This window comes from Balaenoptera ricei, chromosome 14 (assembly GCF_028023285.1).
Source record: "Balaenoptera ricei isolate mBalRic1 chromosome 14, mBalRic1.hap2, whole genome shotgun sequence".
In the NCBI taxonomy this organism is placed as follows: Eukaryota; Metazoa; Chordata; class Mammalia; order Artiodactyla; family Balaenopteridae; genus Balaenoptera; species Balaenoptera ricei.
Window position 1 is genome coordinate 18,821,404 of NC_082652.1, and position 24,283 is coordinate 18,845,686.

Below are 24,283 nucleotides of genomic sequence, written 5' to 3' on the forward strand. Positions count from 1 at the left end.
AGCACTTGCATTTCAGCGGAGGAATTTCGAGAAGCCGCCGAGCGGGCCCTGCAGGCCAGGGCCAGGACTGGAGACTGGAGAAGACACTGAGAAGCGGCAGGACTTGCCTTGCCCCCACCCCCAAGGCACGATTTCGCACTGTGCCTGGTTCTGGTCAGCAGCTGGGAAGTGTTTCCGTATCTCATGAATGCCAGCGCCATCTCCCCAAGTTAGACTGAACTCCTTGAGGGCAGGGTCTGGCTGGTCACCATTTATCTCAGATCGCTTTTGTTAGCCAGCCACTAAACACTTGTGTGGGGGGTTGGGTGGAATTTTCTTTGATGGTGCTGGTGAGTGCCTGGGGCTCACCCTTGGGAGTCAGATGTCACAGCCTGCGGCAGTGAGCCGTCTGCTTCCTTAGAAATGGCTCTGTTATTTGGGAGTCTGAAAAAAAGCGTTGTTGAAAAAGGGAGTAGATATTTTCACATCAGAAGCCTTTCCCCTGTCAATGGGATGTGCTCATTTGGACCCATTTTATCCAGGTGTGGGGTAGGCCCTCTTGGGATATTCTTGACAAAGGGATTTTTGAGGTACTTCAGGAACATGCTTTCAGGATCCAGGGGCCGTGGACTTCCCTGGCAGTCCAGTGGTTAAGACCCCGTGCTTCCTTTGCAGGGGGTACCGGTTCAATCCTTCCTTCGGTGTGGCCAAAGAGTTAAAAATAAATAAATAGTATAAAGGAGCCCAAACCAGTGAGTCCGGGGTGTGCTTGTCTGCAGCCAGCGGGGCCTGGTCAGCCCTTGGCTGGTAGCTGGGCAGGTGGGGCCGCGACCCTCTCTGTGGTCCTCTCCCCGGAGGTGGTGGGAGCCAAGAGACACCCCAGCTCTCCTCCCCCCTCCTCCCACCGCAGGCTGGATCCTCATTGACCGCTGTGGGAAGCACTTTGGTACGATACTCAACTACCTTCGTGACGGGGCGGTCCCCTTGCCCGAGAGCCGCCGGGAGATCGAGGAGCTGCTGGCAGAAGCCAAGTACTACCTGGTCCAGGGCCTGGTGGAAGAGTGCCAGGCAGCCCTGCAAGTAGGTGTCACCCTTCCTCCCCGTGTGGGCGGGGCGAGCCCCAGACTCATCTGCCTTTCTCGTTGTCCCCCTCCCTCACGGAGCTGTTGGGAGAGTTAATGAGTTGACCCCGGAGCTGCTCCCCTCTGGCCTGTGCGACCCCCGAGAGGCTTCCCCGTGATGCTGAGGCCACCTGACTGCTCTCTGGCTTATTTCAGCCCCCATGGTGTTGGGTCCTCTCCCTGTGTGCATTGTAACCCTTCAGTACCGAGCCATGGGGTGTAAAACCTGATCCTTTTTCTGGACTCATTGGGAGACTTATTCTCATCCCACAAGTCATTGTTGAGAGTCCAGCGTAATCTCTACAGACAGACACCCCTCACTCCTCAGCTGGAGCTGGGGCAGGACCACTGGGGTCAAGTCTAGGGACAGTAAAATCCCTACAAAATCAGAACGCTTCTAGATGTAGCCAGCAGCCATTTATTTCAAGGCAAGTTAAGACATGGCAGAGAATCAGAAGAGCCCCTTTGCGTTGTCCTAGGAATTGGATCTGTAAACGTGAGGCTCTTGGGTGGCTCTCCACTGGGGCAGTACCCACAATGCCAGTCCGCCTGAGGAACTGTTATTTGCACACACCACCCCTGCCGCTACTGCGAGTCTGTGAATTCCCTGTAAATCTAACTGAATGTTGTAGCTTTTACTTTGTTATTTTTTATTTCATTTGTATGTTTATTAAAGTAATGCATGTAAAGCATTTACCAAGTCAAGTTAGTATTGTAAGGCTAGGTTGATGTCAAAAACACTACCATACGCCTTCCACCCACTCCCACCCCTGCAGCAGCCTCTTTTAATTCTTGCAGCAGTTGTTTACTCACCTATTTCTTATACTATTTATTGATTTTTCAGTTTACCACATTATCTACTGGCATTTCTGTAGAAAATTAAAATTTAGCTCATGCACCACCCCCAGCCACTATCAAACTTGAATGCACATATTCCTTCTCCCAGTATAGTTTATCACAGTTTTGATTAAATCCATACTCAGAGTTTACGTTGAGTCATGTAAATATTGTTAACAGTTGAGCCACAGAGTATACAGTGATTGTTTCCTTTCTCGTGTAACTTTTCAGTTTGCCAGAATTAGTGATTGCTTCATTGTCTTTTGTTTGCTTGGTTTTCTAAGCACACATCCCTAATTCAGCCCTAAATTCTCAGAAACTTCAGTCTCCTTTTGGTATGTTCAGACACATCAGGGAATCTCTGTTTCATCTTTGTCTTAGAGACATGCCCTCTGGGTTCCTTTTTGTGGTTTCTGTTAGTCTGAGATTAAACCTCCGGGACTGACCTCCTAGTTTCTGTCGCCCTTATCCTTCTATTTTCTCAGAGGATTTTTTCAGTTTTATCTTTTCAACGCTTCTATTGAATTTTTCATTTCTGCTATCGTATTTCTAACTCCCTAGAGCCTTTTCTTGTTCTCCGAGTGCTCTTTTTTATATAGCACGCTGATCTTGTTTCATGGGATGCGGTATCTGCTCTCATCTGTCTGATGATACTATTTGAAGTTTTCTTTCTGCTGCCTTCATTGTGTGACTCCTTCTCTTACTTTTTCTCTCTCTTTTGGTTTCAGTCTCATATTTGAGAGGCTTTCCGAGTATAATCTGATGGTCCTTGGTCTGTTGAAATTCAAGAGTAAGGGCTCTGAAACACTGTATATATTGTTGTCCAGTGGGCTTCAGTGGCAGATGATAAGGCTGGCTTTTTCAGTGGGAACTCTCAATGTCAGAATCTGTAAGCCTTTTTTTTTTGGAAAGGTGGTTCCCTGTAGAGGAGTCCTCCACTCCCTTGCCTGGCGTGTATAAGCCTGACTGGCTGCCTTCTGAGATCTGAGTAGGAGAAGGGGCTGGGGTGGGGGTAGGGCTCACCATTTAGTGTGTAGATCGTTCACTTAATCCCCCCTTTTCAGAATAGCAACTCAGCCCTGTCCTCTCCTGTACAAACTGCTCCAGGAAAGTGGACTTTTCTCCTGCCCGGCTGGGGTAGGGGATCCACCTGGAGGTCTCAGCAGTGCTTCTGCCGACTAGCAAGCAGCGCTCTGCTCTTGCCCTGAGCCCACCAGCCTTCACAGCTGTGGATTCTTTCCCATCTGCCAACTTAGGTTTCAGCGTTCTCCTTCTCCTTGGTTATCACTCATTTGAAACCTGCTTTCCAGACTTGAATTTTTGGCGTCTTTTGTCTGCTGGCCTCACTTTTCCCATTCTTTCTCTCCTTATGGGCTTATAATTCCTCTGCAGTCATTGCAGTGGGGTTTTAGGAGCTTTGATGCAATCATATTTCATCTGCCATGTTTAGGGTGGCTTCCTGGGCTGTGGCTTTTGAGTGGCTTCCTGGGCTGTGAAATGTGTCGTCGTTGTTAGTATTTATATGCCAAGCACCCTGGCATATAACAGTCCTGGCCGAAGAGTGGGTTCACTGGAGAACTCCACTCCTGGTCATCCCCCATCCTACTTCACTGGTGCTGGAATCCGCCTCTCGTCCCAGCCATGGCTGCCCCATCTCCCCTCGCCAGAGTCCGTCTTTGCCCGGAAGGCCAGCTTAAACAGTTCAATGCTGGGCAGGCGTCCCAGGCTGAAAGCATGTTTTGTTCCAGCAGAACAAAGATACTTATGAGCCTTTCTGCAAAGTTCCTGTCATCACCTCATCCAAGGAAGAACAGAAACTTATAGCGACTTCAAATAAGGTATGGTGGAGGCAACCTTGTGGCATTTCTTTTGCTACCAAAAGCGGTGGAGGTTCTTCTGAGTAAGTTTTGGAATAAAAATGTGCGAAATTGCCTGGGCAAGGCCTGAGAGGGGGTCAGGAATGGGAGCGTACAGCTCATTCTGTGTTTCTCCTGGTGCTGGCTCACGCAGTCTCCCTCTCCAGCCCCACCCCAGCCAGCAGGCTACGCTTACCTGCCTCTTCAGGCGGATGGCAGGGCTCCAGCGCTGTGGGAAGCCGGTGGTCCTTCGCACCTGCACTCCAAGTGACTCTCTTCTTCCTTTTTCTTAAAACAACCCACAGCCAGCCGTGAAGTTGCTCTACAACAGAAGTAACAACAAATACTCGTATACCAGGTAAGGTGTTGGCCAGAAAAGACATCTGCACTCACACCAGCCAGGCCCAGCTCCCCTCGTTCCCTTCAGATGAGGGTGGCCTTTTTGCACCTCCAGAATGCCCAGATGGATCGATAGATATGAAATCTAATTCACACATACCAGAAGATCCACCGTTTAAAAATACACAATTCAGTGTTTTTTAGTATATTCAGAGTTGTGCAACCATCACCACTTACCTAATTCTAGACCATTTTCATCACCTCAGAAGGAAACCTGTACCTGTTAGCAGTCACTCCCCATGTCCCCCCACCCTCTTATCTCCCCCAGCCCTAGGCAACCACTATTTTGCTTTCTGTTTCTATGGATTTGCCTACACCGGACATTTCACATATATAGAATCTTACAATATGTTGCTTTTTGTGTCTGGCTTCTTTCACTTAGCATAACGTTTTCAAAGTTCATCCATGTTGTGGCACGCATCAGTACTTCATTCATTTTATGGCTGAAAAATATGCCATTGTTCAGACAGACTACGTTTTGTTTGTCCTTTTTCATCAGCTGATGGACAGTTAGGGTTGTTGCCACCTTCTGGCCGTTAGGAATAATGCTGCTGTGGACATTCATGTACACGTACATGTTTTCATTTCTCTTGGGTGGATACCTAGGAGTGCAATTGCTGGGTCCTATGGTAACTCTAGGTTTAATCACTTGAGGACCTGCCGAGCTGTTTTCCAAAGTGACTACGCCATTTTATGTTCCCACTAGCAATATATACGGGTTTCCAGAATGCCTTTTGGCTCTTGGGAACATGTGGCTCTAAATCAGGAACTTATGGGTTGTAGGGGTATTAGATGAAGTTACTCAAGACCCATAAATGGACCCAGGATAAAAAGTCTCCCTCGAGTGGGTCACTAATCCTCTCATGTGGCTCCGTGGGGCTCTCCTCCATGTCCCCCACCTGGTGCCTGTGCCTGCAGACCCCGTGGTTTCACCATTTCATCCCCGGCTGTTGCACAGCAGGGCGTCCGCTCTAGCACGCTGGTGAGGAGCGCAGACTTGGAGGCTAGAGCTGTGTTTTTGAGCCTCAGCTCTGCCATTTATTAGTTTTTGGCCTCTGGCAGTCCCCTAATTTCTCTGACCCTTGCTTTCCTTTGAGCTTTGGGGACTGTAGTGCCTTCTTCACGGGCTTACCGTGAGGTTGAAAAGGAATGGTGGAGATAATGGGCCCGGTGTGTGGAAACACTCCCCCACTAGTGGTGGCTGTTAACACCAGCTTGTAATCAATCACCTTATCAAATGCTCTCTTGCAGCAATTCTGACGACAATATGTTGAAGAACATCGAACTGTTTGATAAGCTGTCCCTGCGCTTTAATGGAAGGGTCCTGTTCATAAAGGATGTCATTGGGGACGAAATCTGCTGCTGGTCCTTCTACGGCCAGGGCCGCAAGATCGCTGAAGTCTGCTGTACCTCTATCGTCTACGCCACCGAGAAGAAACAGACCAAGGTAAGGGCCTCCAGAGGATGGTTCTGAGTGGCCGGTCTGAAATCTGTATTTGAAAAACTTCCCTTTCTCCTTGAGCAAAATACACTTTAAGAGGGAAGGGCTCTAAAAATGCTTTCCTTGACTCATGACTGCTCATTGTTCAAATATTCATTCTCTTTTGGGCCCTGGAAAGATCCAGATGTAGGCTTGGAAAAACAGAATGGCGTTTCCTTTCTGACACCCAGTAAGTATAGACAGTCATACTGCTCCTGGGTTCCTTTTCCGTAAAGGTTGATTCAGACGGGTCCTTGTACCCGTGTGTACTCCGCTGCCTGCATTTTCTCCTCTGTCATCAGCGATCTGATCCCATCAGCGATCTGATCTGACCTGTGCCAGCTCCTTTCTGTCTTCCGCTCGACGCTGCTTCCCACCACACTGTCCCCATCCATCTCACTCATCAGGAGCAGTGCTACCTTCAAGGTCTTGACCTTGGCCTTCTGGTCATGAGCTAGTATTTCCTTGTCATCTGTCCTCCTCTTACCCACTGACTTGGTCAGCCCTCCACCCTCACTGGGTCCCCTCAGCACTCCTCGTGAATCTGGGTGGCTTCTTCCCAGCACATGACTCCCTCACTGATCTGGACTCTGGACCCATTTTTATGTCATCCTCTGCAAGCCAGTGGACCTGACCTCTCCCTTGGCTTCTGTCCCTGTGCTGTTTTGCAAAGCTAGATTGTGCTGCAGAGTGTGGTTAGAGATCTGGTCCACTGTTAGTTGATATTCACTCCCTTTAGGTTTCTGCTTGCCTACCCTCCTCCTTAGGCTATGTGACTGGGTTGTTTTTTGTTTTCCTCCCTTCTTTTTTTTTCTTTTTATTGAAGTCTAGTTGATTTATAATGTTGTGTTAATTGCTGCTGTACAGCAGAGTGACTCAGTTATATATATATATATATATATATATATATATATATATATATATATATATATATATATATATATATACATATACATTCTTTTTCACATTCTTTTCCATTATGGTTTATCACAGGATATTAAATATAGTTCCCTGTGCTGTACAGTAGGACCTTGTTGTTTATCCATCCTATATATACCAGTTTGCATCTGCTAATCCCAAACTCCCAATCCATCCCTCTCCCCTCCCCCTCCCCCTTGGCAACCACCAGTCTATTCTCCGTGTCCAAGATTCTGTTTCTGTTTCATAGATAGGTTCATTTGTGTCATAATTTAGATTCCACATATAAGTGATATCATATGGTATTTGTCTTTCTCTTTCTGACCTACTTCACTTAGTAAGATAATCTCTAGTTGCATACATGTTGCTGCAAATGGCATTATTTCTTTCTTTTTTATGGCTGAATAGTAGTCCATTGTATATATGTACCACATCTTCTTTATCCGTTCATCTGTTGATGGACATTTAGGTTGTTTCCATGCCGTGGCTATTGTGAATAGTGCTGCTATGAACATAGGGGTGCATGTATCTTTTTTTGAATTATAGTTTTGTCTGGGTATATGCCCGGGGATTGCAGGATCATATGGTAATTCTGTTTTTAGTTTTCTGAGGAAAACCTCTACACTGTTTTCCACAGTGGCTGCACCAACTTACATTCCTACCAACAGTGTAGGAGGGTTCCCTTTTTTCCACACCCTCTCCAACATTTGTTATTTGTAGACCTTTTTCTTTTTTTTGAACGTATTTTATTTAATTTTTTTGTGTTTAATTTTTAAATTAAAAAATTTTTTTCTTATAGGTCAGTTTTATTTTTTAAATAGATGTAAAATCATAATTTAAAGTTAAAGTGAATCTAACAATGTTAGAAAATAATAATATATAATATCTAAGGAGGATTTAATCTTAGGAATACAATAATGATTCAACATTTTAAAAATCTTAAAAAGTAAAAGAAAAAAGTTTATGTCCTTTTTTACAATAACTGTACTTCTTCAAAATCTATCCTAAGTACACAATAGACAATTCAAAAGCTTTATTCACAACAGTGTTCATAGAGACATTATATATAGCAATGAAAATTAGAGCTAATCTGAATGTTCATCTATAGCTCTAACTAAGCGAATTATGATGTAACCACTCAACTGAACATTATATAGCCATATAATGTTTACAAAGAAGTCAGTAGAAAATGCTATGATAGATAGATCCCTGACTTTGTCAGATTTTAAAACTCAGACCTCACTAAGGCTTATTCTGATCACTCTATTTAAACTTAAAACCAACTTCTGCCCCCAGACACACTCCTGGTACTCCCAATCTGCCTTACCCAGCTCAATTTTTTCTTTTTTATGTAAAACTTACGAACATCTACAAAACTAGATGATTTACATGTTTATATTTACTACTTATTAGAAATATAATCTTCTACCTTTTCCTATTACAATATGATCTCAACAAGGAAAAGTTGTTTGGTTTGCTGATGTAGCTCAAGTACCTAGAAGTACCTAGCAAAGTTACATATCTTGAATGAATGAATGAATAAGTGAATGAATTTAACGGTAGGGATTTTCATTATTTGTAAATGACCTCAAATTCTATGACTTATGAAAATATATAATTATGTTGAGGGCTGAATTTAATTCACAGGCACCATGAGTCAAATGTATATAGGAGGTGCCTGGCATCTGAATCTCAGTGTGGTTTTGTTGTTCTCTGGACATTTTAGGAAGAAAATTACATGCTGTACAACAGCATACCCGTCAGTGATAAAAAGGTAAAAACTACGGATACATGTAACAACATGGATGAGTCTCAAATGCATTAGGCTGAATGACAGAAGCTAGACCAAAAAAAAAAAAACAAAAAAAACCCAGTATATCCTGTAGGGTTCCTTTCATATAAAATTCTAGAAAATGCACACAATGGTAGAAAATAAGAGTGCTTGCCTGGGGAGGGATAATTGTAATGGGGCATGATAAAACCTTTGGGGGTGATGGAAATGTTCCATATCTTGATTGTGATGGTAGTTTCATGTGTGCATATAGCTGTCATAGCTCATCAAATTGCCTACTTTATGTATGAGAAATTTATTGTACAAAATTCTACGTTAATAAACTTGTAAAAAAGAAAGGTAAAAATATATGCTCAAATGGTATTAATGAATGTAAACATTATCAAAACTTTCTTTTTTTAAAAAAATTATTTATTTATTTATTTTATGGCTGTGTTGGGTCTTTGTTTCTGTGCGAGGGCTTTCTCTAGTTGTGGCAAGTGGAGGCCACTCTTCATCGCGGCGCGCGGGCCTCTCACTATCGCGGCCTCTCTTGTTGCGGAGCACAGGCTCCAGATGCGCAGGCTCAGTAATTGTGGCTCAGGGGCCTAGTTGCTCCACAGCATGTGGGATCTTCCCAGACCAGGGCTCGAACCCGTGTCCCCTGCATTGGCAGGCAGATTCTCAACCACTGCGCCACCAGGGAAGCCCTATCAAAATTTTCAATATGAACCTCTGATAAATTTCAAGGATGTTCAACAATATTAAATGAAAAAAAATCAGGATAAAAATCATATACACATCATAATTACAACTATGTAACCATAAACAGGAAAAAAATAGAAGAAAATATACCAAAATACTAACATTGGGATTCAACAATGATCATTTCTTTTAATTAATTAATTAATTAATTTGTATTTTTTAGCTTGATAGCTCATTTACTTTTTTTTTTTTTTTTACATGCAAACATTCTAAACAAAATTTTATCAAACTGGATCCAACAGTATATAAAAAGTGCAATACAGCATGACCAAATAGAATTCATTCCATGTATGTAAGACTGGCTTAACATTGGAAAATTAATTGATATAATTCAGCCTATTAAACTTTTTTTTTCACACACACACACTGTATTTTATTTTTACAAGAGATAAATAAACTGACACCAAGTATTGTAAATGGATGACCACAACAAAAGCAACAATGATTGCAATTACCAAAAAATTTTTAAATTTTTATTTTATATTGTAGTTGATTAACGATGTTGTGTAGACTTTTTAATGATGGCCATTCTGACTGGTGTGAGAATGTAGTTCATTGTAGATTTGATTTGCATTTCTCTAATATTTAGTGATGTTGAGTATCTTTTCATATGCCTATTGGCCATCGGTATTTCTTCTCTGGAGAAATGTCTCTTTAGGTTTTCTGCCCATTTTGTGATTGGTATGTTTGTTTTTTTGTTGTTGAGTTGTATGACTGTTTGTATATTTTGGAAATTAAGCCCTTGTTGGTCGCATTATTTGCAAATATTTTCTCCCATCCTGTAGGTTGTCTTTTCGTTTTGTTTATGGTTTCCTTTACTGTGCAAAAGCTTGTAAGTTTGATTAGGTCCCATTTGTTTATTTTTGTTTTTATTTCTATTGCCTTGAGAGACTGACCTAAGAAAACATTGGTATGATTTATGTCAGAGAATGTTTTGCCTATGATCTTTTCTAGGAGCTTTATGGTGTCATGTCTTACATTTAAGTCTTTAAGCCATTTTGAGTTTATTTTTGTGTGTGGTGAGAGGGTGTGTTCTAACTTCATTGATTTACATGTGGCTGTCCAATTTTCCCAACACCGCTTGCTGAAGAGACTTTTTCCCATTGTATATTCTTGCCTCCTTTGTTGAAGATCAATTGACTGTAGGTGTATGGGTTTATTTCTGGGCTCTCTATACTGTTCAATCCATCCATATATCTGTTTCTGTGCCAGTACCACACTGTTTTGATTACTGTAGCTTCGTAGTATTATCTGAAGTCTGAAATGGTTATGCCCCCTGCTTTGTTCTTTTTCTTCAGAATTGCTTTGGCAATTCTGGGTCTTTTATGGTTCCATGTGAATTTTAGGACTATTTGCTGTAGTTGTGTGAAAAATGTCATGGGTGATTTGATAGGGATCATGTTAAATCTGTAGATTGCTTTAGGTAATATGGCCATTTTAACAGTATTAATTCTTCCAACCCAGGAGCATGGGATATCTTTCCATTTCTTTGAATCATCTTCAGTTTCCTTTATTAACGTTTTATAGTTCTCAGCATATAAGTCTTTCACCTCCTTGGTGAGGTTTATTCCTAAGTATTTTATTTGGGGGGTTGCGATTTTAAAAGGTATTGATTTTTTTTACATTCCCTTTCTCATACTTCATTTTTGGTGTGAAGAAATGCAACCAATTTCTGTATGTTAATCTTGTGTCCTGCTACCTTGCTGAATTCATTTACCAGTTCTAGTAGTTTTTGTGTGGAGTCCTTAGGGTTTTTCTCTATATAGTATTATATCATCTAAATACAATGACAATTTTACCTCTTCCGTTCCAATTTGGATACCTTTTATTTCTTTTTCTTATCTGATTACTGTGGCTAGGACTTCCAATACTATGTTGAATAGAAGTGGCGACAGTGGGCATCCTTGTCTTGTTCCAGATTTTAGCGGGAAGGCTTTCAGCTTTTCACCATTGAGTATTATATTGGCTGTGGGTTTGTCATAAATAGCTTTTACTATTTAGAGATATGTCCCCTCTATACCCATTTTGGTAAGAGTTTTTATCATGAATGGATGTTGCATTTTTGTTAAATGCCTTTTCTGCATCTATTGAGATGATCATGTGGTTTTTGTCTTTTGTTTATGTGGTGTATCATGTTGATTTGCATATGTTGAACCATCCTTATGAATTTGGGATGAATCCCACTTGGTTGTGATGTATGATCTTTTTTATGTGTTGTTGGATTTGGTTTGCTAATATTTTGTTGAGAATTTTTGCACCTATACCATCAAAGATACTGGCCTGTAATTTTCTTCTTTGGTGGTGTCTTTTTCTGGTTTTGGTATCAGAGTGATGGTGGCTTCATAGAATGTCCTTGGGAATGTTCCCTCCTCTTCAGTTTTTTGGAAGAGTTTGAGAAGGATAGGTATAAGTTCTTGTTTGTATGTTTGGTAGAATTTGCCTGTGAAACTGTCTGGTTCTGGACTGTTGTTTGTAGGGAGTTTTTAAATTATAGATTCTATTTCAGTTCTATTGATTGGTCTGTTCAAATTATCTGTTTCTTCTTGATTCAGTTTTGGTGGGCTGTATGTTTCTAGAAACTTGTCCATTTCTTCTAGGTTGTTGAATTTGTTGGCATATAGTTGTTCTTAGTATTCCCTTATGGTTTTTTGTATTCCTGTGGTATCCATTGTTATGTCTCCTTTTTCATTTCTAATTTGTTTATTTGAGTTCTCTCTCTTTTCTTCTTCGTGAGCTTGGCCAGAGGTTTATCAATCTTGTTTATCCTTTCAAAGAACCAGCTCTTGGTTTTATTGATTTTTCTATGTTGTTCTTAAAAATATCTATTTCCTCTCTGATCTTATTATTTCCTTCCTTCTGGTGACTAGGTTTTGTTTTTTCTTCTTTTTCTAATTCTTCTAAGTGGTAGGTTAGGTTGTTCATTTGAGATTTTTCTCATTTTTTTGAGGAAGGCCTGTATCTCTATGAAGTTCCCTGTAAGAACTGCTTTTGCTGCATCCCATAGATTTTGTATGGTTGTGTTTTCATTGTCACTTGTCTCAAGGTATTTTTTAATTTCCTCTTTGATTTCATCGTTGACCCATTGGTTTTTTAGTAGCATGTTGTTTAGTCTCCATGTAATTTTTTTTTTCTCATTTCTTTTTCTGTGGCTAATTTCTAGTTTCATGCTGTTGTGTCAGAAAAGATGCTTTAGATAATTTCTGCACTCCTAAATTTGTTGAGGCTTGTTTTGTGCCCTAGTATGTGGTCAATCCTAGAGAATGTTCCATGTGCACTTGAAAAGAATGTGTATTCTGGTTTTTTTGGATGTAATGTCATGAAAATATCAATTAAGTCTAACTGTGCTATTGTATCATTTAGTATTTCTGTTGCCTTATTGAGTCTCTGTCTGGAAGATCTGTCCATTGATGTGAGTGGGGTGTTAAAGTCTCCCACTGTTGGGTTGGCCAAAAAGTTCGTTCCGGTTTTCCCATAAGATGTTACAGAAAAACTGGAACGAACTTTTTGGCCAACCCAATATTGTATTCCTGTCAATTTTCTCCCTTTACGTCTGTTAGTATTTGTTTTATGTATTTGGGTGCTCTTATATTAGGTGCATATACGTTGATGAGTATAAAATCCTTTTCTTATATTGATCCTTTTATCATTATATAATGTCCTTCTTTATCTTTCTTTATGGGCTTTGGTTTAAAGTCTGTTTTGTCTGATATTAGTATTGTGACCCCCACTTTCTTGTCACTTCCGTTTGCATGAAATATCTTTTTCCATCTCTTCACTTTCAGTCTGTGTGTGTCCTTTGCCCTGAAGTGGGTCTCTAGTAGGCAGCGTATTGTAGGCTCTCGTTTTTTTAATCCAATCTGCCACTCTGTGTCTTTTGACTGGAGCATTTAGTCCATTGACATTTAGGGTAATTATTGATAGATATGTATTTATTGCCATTTTAAACCTTGTTTTCCTGTTGTTTTATTTTCTTTGTCCCTTTTTCTTTTCGTTTTTCCTTTTGTGGCTTGATGATATGCTTTTGCATTATATTTATGTTCTTTCCGGTTTTTGTGAATCTATTGTATGTTTTTGATTTGTGGTTACCCTGTTTTTCAAGTATGTGAAGCCCTTCCTATATATATTTGCCTTAGACTGGTGGTCATATAGGCTCAAACACATTCTAGGGGGAAAAAAAATCTACATTTTCTAACTCTCCTCCCCACATTTTATGATCTTGATGTCCTCTTTTACATCTTCATGTTCATCCTTTTGCTGTTCGTTGTCATTATCATCACTTTCACAGAAAATTTTTTTTGTGTTTTTGTTTTTTTTTTTGGCTGTGTTGGGTCTTTGTTGCTGCTCACGGGCTTTCTCTAGTTGCGGCGATTGGGGGTTACTCTTCGTTGTGGTGTGCAGGCTTCTCATTGCGGTGGCTTCTCTTGTTGTGGAGCATGGGCTCTAGGCATGTGGGCTTCAGTAGTTGTGGCTCACGGGCTCAGTAGTTGTGGCTTGCAAGCTCTAGAGCGCAGGCTCAGTATTTGTGGCGCATGGGCTTAGTTCTCCGCGGCATGTGGGATCTTCCTGGGCCAGGGCTCGAACCTGTGTCCCCTGCGTTGGCAGGCGGATTCTCAACCACTGTGCCACCGGGGAAGCCCTGTACTGGCTTTTTTAAGTGATTTATTTTCTAATTGTGATTTTCTCTTTCCTATAGAATTTTACTTCTTTTCTATTTAGAGAAGACCTTTCAATATTTCCTCTAGGATAGGTTTAGTATTGCTATGTTCTTTTATTTTTTCTTTTCTGAGAAATTCTTTATCTCTCCTTCTATTCTAAGTGATAGTCTTACTGGGTAGAGTATCTTAGGTTGCAGATTTTTTCCCTTTTAGGACTTTGAATATATCTTGCCACCCCCTTCTGGCCTGCAACGTTTCTGTAGAGAAATCAGCTGATAGTCTTATGGGGTGGTTCCCTTGTAATTAACTCTGTTTTCTTCTTGCTGCCTTTAGAATTCTCTCTTTATCTTTAACTTTTGCCATTTTTATTATAATACGTCTTGGTGTAGGTCTTTTTGGGTTTATCTTGTTTGGGACCCTCTGAGCTTCCGGTACCTGGGTATGTTTCTTTCTTTAGGTTTGGGAAGTTTTCAGCCATAATTTCTTCAAATACATTTTTGATCCCCTTTACTCTTTCTTTCCCTTCTGGAGTCCCTATTCTGCGTAGGTTGGCACACCTTATATTATCCCACAGGTCTCTTAGATTAATTTCGGTTTTTTTCATTTAGCTTTCTATCTGCTGTCCTGATTGGGTGATTTCCATTATTTTATCTTCCAGATCACTTATTCATTCTTCTGCATTATTCATTCTGCTATTCATTGCCTTTAACTCAGCTTTCGTCTCTGCAAATGAGTTTTCTAATTTTTTTTGGTTCCTCTTTATAGTTTCTAGTTCCTTTTTACAGTACTCTGCATTTCTTTCAATAGCCTTTCTTAATTCCTTCGGTATTTTCATTATCTTCTTTTTGAAATCAGTGCCTATTAGACTGAAGGGGTCTGTTTCACTCTTTGTTCCTTCAGGGGTCTTTTAACTGGGAGTAGTTCTTCTGCTTCTTCATTTTACATATTTCTGTTTGTGAGTTTCGGAGAAACAGTTGTCTACTGTGGTCTTGGAGGGCTGTTTATACGTGGGGTCATCCCTGTGTAGCTTTTGTGAGTTTAATATATTTGGTGCGAGGGCAGTTTTTAGTATGGATGCCCGTGGCCTTTCTCTTCAGTGTGTGCTGGTCATTATCCCCTTGATGGGGGTGTGCAGATGCAGTGGCTGATGCCCAGTCCTGGCTTCTTGGTGGCGGCGGGCAGCTCGGGCACACTCCCAGAGCGCATGGTGGGCGTGATGGCATCTCACAGCCACTCCTGGAGTTTGGGCGGGCAGCAGTGGGGGCCCTGCAACCCCTCCTGGGGTCCAGGAGGGAGGTGATGGTAGCCTGAAACCACTCCTGGTGTCTGGGGGCGGTGGGGGGGGGGCGCTACGACTGCTCCTGGAGCCCACGCAGGTGGTGTCCTGCCCTCTGCAAGCACACGCACAGAGAAAAAGGCTACAATCTAGATCCCACCCCTCCCCTCGTGCACCCCCCAAACAATGGCGACTGGCGTCTAAGGTGGCCCAGGCTTCCCCTGCATACACCCCCAGCCGTGGTCACACTGGATTCCAGCCCCCCCAGTCCGTCTGCACAGTGTGCCAACCCCGGTCCTCTCCCCGGTTCTGATCTCTGAAGCCCGAGTTCCAGCACCCAGCCCCTGCCAGCACTGGCAGACTCGTGTGTCAGGCTGGGGAGTGCAGGGCGGCAGCACTGACTGACTGTGCAGTCCTCCCTCTGCTTTGGCTGCTGCAAACCGGCTGCTGTTTTATCCTCTGAGGCTCTGAAGCTCTCCTTCTGTCCCAGCCCATCTCCCTGCCGGTGAGGGGGCTTCCCAGGGTGCAGGAACCTTTCCTCTTTTTCACAGCTCCTTCCCAGTGACACAGGTCCCGTCCCGATTCCTTTCTCACTTTCTTTTTCTTTTCTTTTCTTTTCCTTCTTCTTTTTTCTTTCTTCCTACCCGGTTACGTGGAGATTTTCTTGCCCTTTCAGCAGTCTAAGGTCTTCTGCCAGCGTTCAGTAGATATTCTGTGAGAATCATTCCACATGTAGATGTCTTTTTGCTATATTTGTGGGAGAAGGGTAAGGTTCATGTCCTACTATTCTACCATCTTGATTGTGCTTTTTTTTTTTTTTTTAAATCACCCCATACACTGTGTCATTTCCTTTTCAACCTATCTGGGGAAATCTGATGACCAGGGACACATGCAGCAGGTCATGCCTCTAGTCACCTTTGTACAGATCTGTAGGTCACCTGCTCAGGTTATTATCCTCACTGCAGTCCCAGGAGCCCACAGCTCTGTGTGATGCTAGCCTCAGAAGCAAAATGCAAATGAGAGAAAATCAGACCACAAAGTAGAAACCAGAGTTAAAAATCTTTTTTTAACTACTTTTTTTTTTTTAAAGGGTACGTGTTTTTTTTGTTTGTTTATTTTTGGCTGCATTGAGTCTTTGTTGCTGCGTTCAGGCATTCTTTAGTTGCAGCGAGCAGGGGCTACTCTTCGTTGCAGTGCGCGGGCTTCTCATTGTGGTGGCTTCTCTTGTTGTGGAGCATGGGCTCTAGGCACACGGGCTTCAGTAGTTGTGGCATGCGGGCTCAGTAGTTGTGGCTCATGGGCTTAGTTGCTCTGTGGCATGTGGGATCTTCCTGGACCAGGGATTGAACCCGTGTCCCCTGCATTGGCAGGTGGATTCTCAACCACTGCGCCACCAGGGAAGCCCTTTTTTTTTTAACTTCTTAAAACATTTGATTCATTAGTATTTAGAATGTATCCTAAAAGATATGTATTGTTGTAAGGTAGCCAGGAAGGGAAAAACACTGAGTTTCTTTTTTTTCCTTTCAAAGATAGTGGGGGGACCAGAATTGTTCACTTTTCCCCCTGTGTTAACAAGACGTGCCTCTTTTCTTTAGGGCTGTGAATTCCACCTGTAACTAGACTCTCCATTTTGTCATAGTTTGGTTTTTTTATATACATGGATTGCCTCTGCCCTTGGATATTCAAAAGCTAACCATCATATTGATTAAACTTTAAAATAGTGACTTTACGTATTTAGAGCTTAACAGCGAGCAAAGGCACTGAGAGACCTTGTGGTCGGATCCCAGCTGTGTATAGATTCGTGGACGGGTTCCGGAGTGAGCCTGTGCTCATGTTCGTGCGGCTGGTTAGTGGTGGAGCCGGGATGGAGGCCAGAGCCCCTCTCCTGGCTCCCTTCGCTCTGCCTCTTGTCCCTAAGGGCTCCTTCCTTTCTCCAGGGAGTTGGTGTTGGGATGGCTGCCCCTTCAGGGACAGTTTCCTCTTCTTCCATCCCATACTTCCGGGAGTTGTGCTTTGGAGCTGACACTCATGGTTCGTTGTCTCACGTAACTGCACAGATGTTCCACTTGGGTTTTTGCATAATCGGTATCTTCCCTGGCAGAACATTTCAAGTGCTTTACCATTTCTTACTGATTGCCTGGGACCCACCTCTAGTTCACGGCGCCTGACCCCGAAGGGCAGTAAGCACACACAGCGCTTTACTGAGTGGGAGGGATTGTGTCCATTTTATGAGGGTCCCCAGCTGGTCCCTGTTCAGAAAGGATGCTCCTTTTAAGGTGTGGAATGCCTCGTGTACAGGGGTGCAGCCCTGATTGTTAGAAGCAACACATTGGGAATGATGTAAATGTCCAAAGGAAGGCAAACTGGGGGGCAGAGAGGGCAGGGAGATCTGTTTCACTGTATCCCTTTTGTCTCTTGTGAATTTAGTGCCATGTGTAAGTGTTGCGTATTGAAAATAAAAACTGCTTTAAACATAATAACGATGGTCTTACAGAGTCTTAGGGGCCTGGTGTAGACAGATGGCCCTGCTCAGAAGTCCTGGGTGGCGGCAGAGGTGGTGGGGTGGGGGGTTTGAGATGCTAACATACCTGCCTTGTGTTTTGTGGGGCTACAGGTGGAGTTCCCTGAAGCCCGGATCTATGAGGAGACCCTGAATATTTTGCTGTATGAGGCCCAGGATGGCCGGGGACCTGACAACGCACTCCTGGAGGCCACGGGTGGGGCGGCCGGACGCTCCCACCACCTGGACGAGGACGAGGAGCGGGAGCGGGAGCGGATCGAGCGCGTGCGGCGGATCCACATCAAGCGCCCGGACGACCGGGCCCACCTCCACCAGTGAGCGGGCAGGGGGCCCCCGAGTGCGCCCGCCCGCCCTGCTCCTCCCTGCTGTGCACGCAGATCCCCTGAGAGCTCCCGGGCCTCCCACTTCCCCCCGAGTCCGGAGAGACTGCATAAAAAGCCAGATGACGATTTTGGTATTTCTCGACCAGGTGAACGGATTGTCTTTACCCAGGTGAACACACCCCTGCTATTGAACAAGCTGGGTCCAAGGTCTCTGCCTTCCTGAGAATCCGAGAAGCACTGGAGCCAGGCTTTCCTGGTTCTGGAGGAAGAGAATGAATGGGTGTGGTGTGTATGTGATAACTTGTCTGCAGTATTTATTTCTGTGGGTGTTGACTGCCTCTTGGAGCTTCTCGGGTCGCCTTCCCTCCAGGGTTCAGTTTGTCAGCTCTGAGACGGGTCCTGTAGTCGGCGGTCACCAGCGGTGTCTGCAAGCTCAGTGTTTCCTGACTCCACCCCAGCACCCTGGCCCCATCCCCGTGCCCGGCACAGGCCCCACGGCTTTGCGAACAGCCCATCCCGCCCCGGGCATCGATCCTAGAGCTTGTTGAAGGACCACAGCTCGTAGCAGTGGAGATCCCACCTGGGGGGTTCCTGCCTCTCAGCCGCTGTTCCTAGTGTGGCTCTGGATGCCCGGCTCCGTTGAAGGGGCAGGCCTGTTGCCCCCTCTGCTGATCTGTGGTCTGGTGCTCGTTGGGACCCCGCAGGGTCTGGCCGAGAGCAGAGCTGCCCCTTCCTCTGCCCTCCTTGTTGACCCACTCCATTCTGGGAAGGCTGCCTGGCCTGCTTACGGGCGTAGCGCACAGACCACTGCCCGGTGGGCTCCATTCCTTCCTCCTCGGCCTTCTGCCCCGTTAAGCGGGACTTATTGCCCCCAGCGGATGCCCTGCCCTTTGCTTAGGAGAAATTAAACATGGCCCCAGACTCTGTTCTGGCGTCCAGACGGGACCACTGCTCACACCAGCAGCCTCAGGACGGCTCACCTGCTGTCAGCGCAGCCGTCACCTGGAGATCCCTTCCTGTCTCTGCCTCTGATTCTTACACAGTGTGGCGTGGCCGTCGGTGAGCAGACGGAGAGGACGTGCAGATCCTTTTGGGTCCGGTCAGTGTGCGTGTTCATGTTTGTTTAAGGCACGTGTGCGACTGTGGATGAGGATGTGTGTCCGTGGGGCCTGGGTGGCCCGCGCTGGAGCCCTGCTGTCTGCACGGCGCTCGTGTGGGACGGACGTTCTCGGTTACCTACCTCCCCGTCTCCTCCGCGCCCGTGACGCACAGAGGGAGTGGTGACGAATGTGGGTGGTTGAGACTAGGCTGATAGAGTAGTTCCAAGGAGATTCGGATGTGTGTAAGGTATGGATGGGTTTTGTCTGCTATTCAAGGGAAACGTTACCATTTTATACCAAAGGTATGAATACAGGCAGCCTTTGATACAGTGTATTCGAACAAAACGAGTTTATATTTTGAAATGGTTTTTACAGCTTAGACTTTGTACATCCTGCCCTACTTGTGACAGTTGTATGCCTTTATTTTGTATCCAGCAGCAAAGCCTACAATAAAACTTTAAAACAATCATGACCCAACCTAAAAATCATGTATCGGGTAGATGCTTTTTAAACTGTTGTGTGGGAAACTTTCATATTAGGCCATTTGGATTTTATTAAGTGTTAAGGATGGGAGGGGAGGGGGCTTAAATAATGTTTTGTAAATATTTTATACTGTTTAAGTTTTAAACACCAACCCTGCTGTTTGGGTTGAACTTTTTTAGAAAGTTAAAGTGAATGTCAGTTCTGATGTTTTCTGTAGGAATGGAAAAGCCATCATGTAAGTTCTGTTTTTCAAGTGTTTATGTGACGAGTAACTAACTTTGTGGAACAGTCTGATTAGTTGGGGCTTCTACACCTTCTGACCAAATGTTTCTGGCCGTCTCTCTACTTTCACATTTCCTTCAACTTTGCACTTGTCGTTTGGAGTCTTTGCTTCCCTGGGATATGAACAAGTTCATGAAACATTCCATGGTGAGTGATACTGTTTGTTAGTTGCATACAGCCGTGAGCTGACCATGACAAAGTGTTGGCTGGTCCAAGCTCTGTTATCAGACATATTCTACAAAGAACTGATTTCTTATGTGAGCACTAAGGGCAACAAAAGTCAATATTTGTATTTAAGAACCATCCCAGTAAAACAAACACTGGCCTAAGATTTGGTGAAGAGCAAAGTTTTATTACACTGTAATAACTTACTTACAATGGAAAAAGCAGAACAGCTTTGGGTCCCTCGTCATGAGGCTTTTTTTCAAGTAAGTCATCTGATTGTGACTGGGGGCCTCGCCTCTCCATCGTCCTCCTGCAGTGGCTTAGCAGGGCGGTCGCTGTGCAGGTACCCCCGCCCTCCCTCTAGAATGTGTGTTCTCTAGGGCTCCACCCAGAGTCACTGTAACACGTGTGTCACTAACCTTTCTGTCTCTTTGTGCCATGGAAAAAAACGCTATGAGCTTCAGAAGTAGTCACTGTATGTTGTACAAGCATCTGTGGACATATGTAAAATAAAAGTTATATAACGCTTCCACTTAAATCTGTTTTTCTGGGTCTTTTCAGAAACGCCCAGCACAGTCCAGCCACTGAACTGAAGTGCAATTCACAGGAAAGAGAGCAGAGCAGAGAGCCCACCTTCTACTTCACCACCTAAAGGTTGCTGCTCAGGGTGGAAAAGATGAGTCATTTTTCCGTAGTGTTTGAACTCAAACACTGGAAGGAAGTCTTGGGTGGAAATGCTGCTGGGCTTGTGAAACAGCAGTCAGCTGCTGTTGCCTCCGACTGCAGGTTCGGGGTGGGGAGAGCTACACCTCACCACGTGGAACCTAAAGCCGTGAAGGAATTGGGTATGTTTCTGAGTTTCATTTATTTAAAGCAAAATTCAAATTTTGCAGCTTTATGCTCTCAGACCACGTATAATACTTCATTGTGCCTCAGAGGCAGCATGACAGAGAATCTGTCACCCCCCGTACTGACATGTTCAAGTGCCCGTCAAGTGTAGGTCCTATTGGGGATGTTTAAAATCACCCCCTTGGGTGACTTGAGGTTGGCTCCCTAAAGAGAACACGTAGTGCGACAGAACACCTGAGGGTTTGGCCTTTGGCATAAGATGCCACTCCGCTTCTTCAGGGACGATCCTTTTCCTAGAGCTGCTGGAACCTTTGCTTGAAGGTGTCGCTAACTGGACCAAATTCGAGCTTCCTGGGTGCTTTCCTCAGTTGCAGCAGAAACGGCGATGGGAGAGATCAGACGTCATCCTCCATCAGGACTTCATGCGGACCGACACCTGGGGAAGATACACGCTGAAGCTTAGAGGTCTCTCCTGTCAGGAGGAAGCAGTTAGCAGCGCAGCCGCCCGCATGGTTGAGGCGGACGTGGACAAGCTGCGAGCAGCCAAGCCCCGTCACCCACACCGTCTCCTGCCCCACCTCCCGTGAGACAAGCCACGTCTAGAAATGGGCTCACTGAGGCCTCTTAGCTTCAGCCTGAGCCAGCCAGGGAGGAACGGGGGTAAGTTTTAAGACAGCATGTAAACTGAAAAGTCACCTTATACTTTACATTAAAAATCATGCTTCAGTATTTTAACTTGTCCCCAAAGGAGGTAACTGTGTTCGGGGGCAATTACGTGTACTCTTTGTCCACAAAACAATTTCATCGTTAAATGTGTACGAGACAGTCCATGTTGTTAGGCCGTTTTTTAGTTTGTATATATATACCAAGTATTCATAATTTGCTACAAACTACGTTTTAAAGATTCAGCCCCCTCAGCTTTCAGTTTGTCGTTTCCCAGCAGAATTGGATCAAACTTGCTAGGGAGGGCAGAGCACCGAGCACTCAGGCTTGACTTCTTAAGATGCGCCTGGTTCCCAAACCTCTCCTCCTCAGTCCTGGGATCCTTGTGTTCCAGAGCCCAGCCCTCACCCCCAGCCAGTTACGTCACGGTGTCGGGGAGTGGGTGGGGGGAGACACAAACACTGGTATTTTTCGAAGCTCGCCAGGGGTTTCCCCCGTGGAGACTCACTTGAGAACCACGTGATAGGGCATGAGGCCTTTGACATCCCGTGAAGAGTTGGGCTTTGACGTTTAATATTGAGAAAAGTTTAATGTCAACTTCTGGTTCACTGACAAATGTGAGTAAACTGTTTTCCTTTTCATTCAGTGTTTGAATCTACACCTCTAGTACCCATTCCTTCCTATTTTTCAACGTAGAATCAGGGACAGAGGGAGAAATAAACTAGATAATGATTCTGGTCAATCTACAGGAGGACTGAAATTGGGAGAATTTTAACCTGTAGTCTTATTTAAAACTGCTTACACCTCCCCTTCCCCAGACACGGCCACTCACCACTGTTAACTGTCCGTTTTTATCTTTATAGATTTGTTCTTCTGGTCCGGTGTCAAAAACTATTGTGCCTTCTTTTCCAGGACTAATATAAAACTGTAAACTTAAAATACACAAAGTGATAAATTACTGACATATTTTTTCCCTCAGCTTTGGGTCTGCAAAAGAAATTCACCTGTGACACTTACTAGTTTCAAGATCAAATTCCTGTTTCATTACAGAGTTTTATTGTATATTTGAGTAATCGAAAGAAAACCGTTTCTGCAACTGGGAAAATGGCCACGCCTTCCTGTAGTTAGTTATTTTCAAATCAGTTTAGCACAGTTCTTCCACAGGCATCAACGGTAGAGGTGTGGCTGGCACCTGCTCTCGCCCAGGGGGTCCCCCTTTCACTGGGTGACAATTCTGTTAGGACCATAAGCACCTCCTTTGAAAACTAGATGGTGAGACCACACTTTTCATTCCCTTTGGTGAATAAGTGATCACTGACTTCATTTCTGTGGAGCCCAAGTCCTAGGGGGTGAGGAGGGAAGAAAGCTGGTGATCGGAGGGGGCAAGGGTACCCCACCCCTTGTGGGTAGGCAGTTCTTACTTTGCGGGGAGGGGCAGGCCTGGGTGAAACGATTAACATTTGCGTCTTCCTTGATCTGTTAATAGACACTTAACATTGAATGACTTCCTGAGTACAGACGAAACCACCTACCTTCCCTGAACAACATTTACAATGTTCTCCTTCTTAACCAGCATGACGAGTTTAGTAACTGCCTCAAATATGTGTTTGCACTGTAAGACGGCATCCCCCTGCAGCAGAGAGGAGAGAACACGGCCGGTTCAGTGGTAGCGGCTTCAAAGAAGAACATCACTGAGGTTTCACTGGGGGAAGCTAAAGATTTTGGCAGTGTTTCCCTCTGTTAGCAGCCCTGTGGCTGTCAATTACCTTTTGCTTGTTGTCTTCTGGGGAAACGTGAATGACTAAGATTCCGTCGCTGAAGCTGCTGGTAGAGACACCTTAGGACAGAGCCAAAGTTAGGGGCCAGGAACTGGACAACTTGACATTAATACAGAAAAAAGAGGCATTCCTTGGGGGTCCCCAACCCCAGGCTTTTTCCCTCCTAGCTGGGCCAAGTGGGGTGGCCCAGCAATCAGCACCTGTGCTCGGAATAAAAAGCTGGTCCCTGTTAAAGATGACTAGTGTCCGACCTGGATGCCGGAGTGAGATGCCGTTGGCATTTATGCCAGAATAAGAGGCACAGCCTGGGCCGCCCTGGGTTTTGTGGGCACTCTTCACTTAGGTCTGTCAGTGAAAGGCTGCTTCACTGCTGGTGTGCCCGGGAGCTGAGTCAACCCAGTGAATTTTCTGAAGATTGCCTGCTTCTTACCTTTGAGCGCAGGGTACTCTATTTTCTGCTTGATTTTGGCAAGTTCCACCACGTAAGCTGCTTTCTGAGTGAGAATGAGTTGCCTCTGCCGTGTCTTGAAGCCTTTCCTGTCGTATTTAATGACCGGGATACCGTACTGCAAGGAGGTGACCGTCACTGCGAGGGGACGCTTGCTTCCCGGGGGAGGGCGGCAGAGTACCGAGTGCCTTGTTACTCGGCCTCTGGAAACGTTGCTTCGAGCACCCCAACGGAGAGGGGCTCAAACAGATTTTGCATAAATGGGTTTTCCCTGAACCCTGGCTCTCTGCGTGAAAGGCTGTGATTACTGGCTCTGCCTATGGCGTTGACCTTCAGAGGAATTCAAGGCCACAGACACTTGCCTCACGGGGCTGCTCTGAAAGGTCAGCAGAGATGAAGACACTCTGCAGGCGTTAAGAGCCCTGACAGCCAGAGGGTAATCCAACCTAGTCACAGGTTTCTAGTCCCCAGGGACCAAAGTGACCGAGCAGCCACAGTCACCAGCTGCTGCATGCCAGGCCGCAGCCTGTGCCCTTCACACCATCAACCCCTCCGTCCTCCCCATTCACAGAAGGATGGAGGCACCGAGGGTGTTAGTCATCTGCCCAGGATCA

The 24,283-nt window shown here is 44.7% G+C and overlaps 2 protein-coding genes across 7 annotated transcripts in view; one reads left to right on the plus strand and one right to left on the minus strand.

Moving 5' to 3' along the window:
• Positions 1-23,437, plus strand: part of KCTD10 (potassium channel tetramerization domain containing 10) — a 37,805-nt gene extending 14,368 nt beyond the window's left edge. Inside the window, exons 3-9 of one of the 6 annotated variants that reach the window (XR_009497153.1) lie at positions 890-1,059; positions 3,686-3,775; positions 4,099-4,151; positions 5,444-5,639; positions 17,672-19,913; positions 20,493-21,440; positions 22,930-23,437. Coding sequence is in view for 2 of the 6 variants with exons in the window: in XM_059893638.1 (XP_059749621.1) it covers positions 890-1,059; positions 3,686-3,775; positions 4,099-4,151; positions 5,444-5,639; positions 17,672-17,896 (734 nt within the window). In the remaining 4 variants the exon portion in view is untranslated. Of the gene's footprint in view, positions 1-889; positions 1,060-3,685; positions 3,776-4,098; positions 4,152-5,443; positions 5,640-17,671; positions 20,470-20,492; positions 21,650-22,929 lie in introns of those variants that run through there. The other 5 variants (XR_009497154.1, XR_009497152.1, XR_009497151.1 and 2 more) reach the window with 5 other exon arrangements.
• Positions 22,149-24,283, minus strand: part of MYO1H (myosin IH) — a 43,971-nt gene continuing 41,836 nt past the window's right edge. Inside the window, exons 27-30 of the mRNA XM_059893637.1 lie at positions 23,652-23,787; positions 23,210-23,280; positions 22,976-23,073; positions 22,149-22,375 (exon numbers count right to left, since the gene is read on the minus strand). Of these exons, the coding sequence (XP_059749620.1) occupies positions 22,228-22,375; positions 22,976-23,073; positions 23,210-23,280; positions 23,652-23,787 (453 nt within the window). The 3' untranslated portion in view covers positions 22,149-22,227. The remainder of the gene's footprint in view (positions 22,376-22,975; positions 23,074-23,209; positions 23,281-23,651; positions 23,788-24,283) is intronic.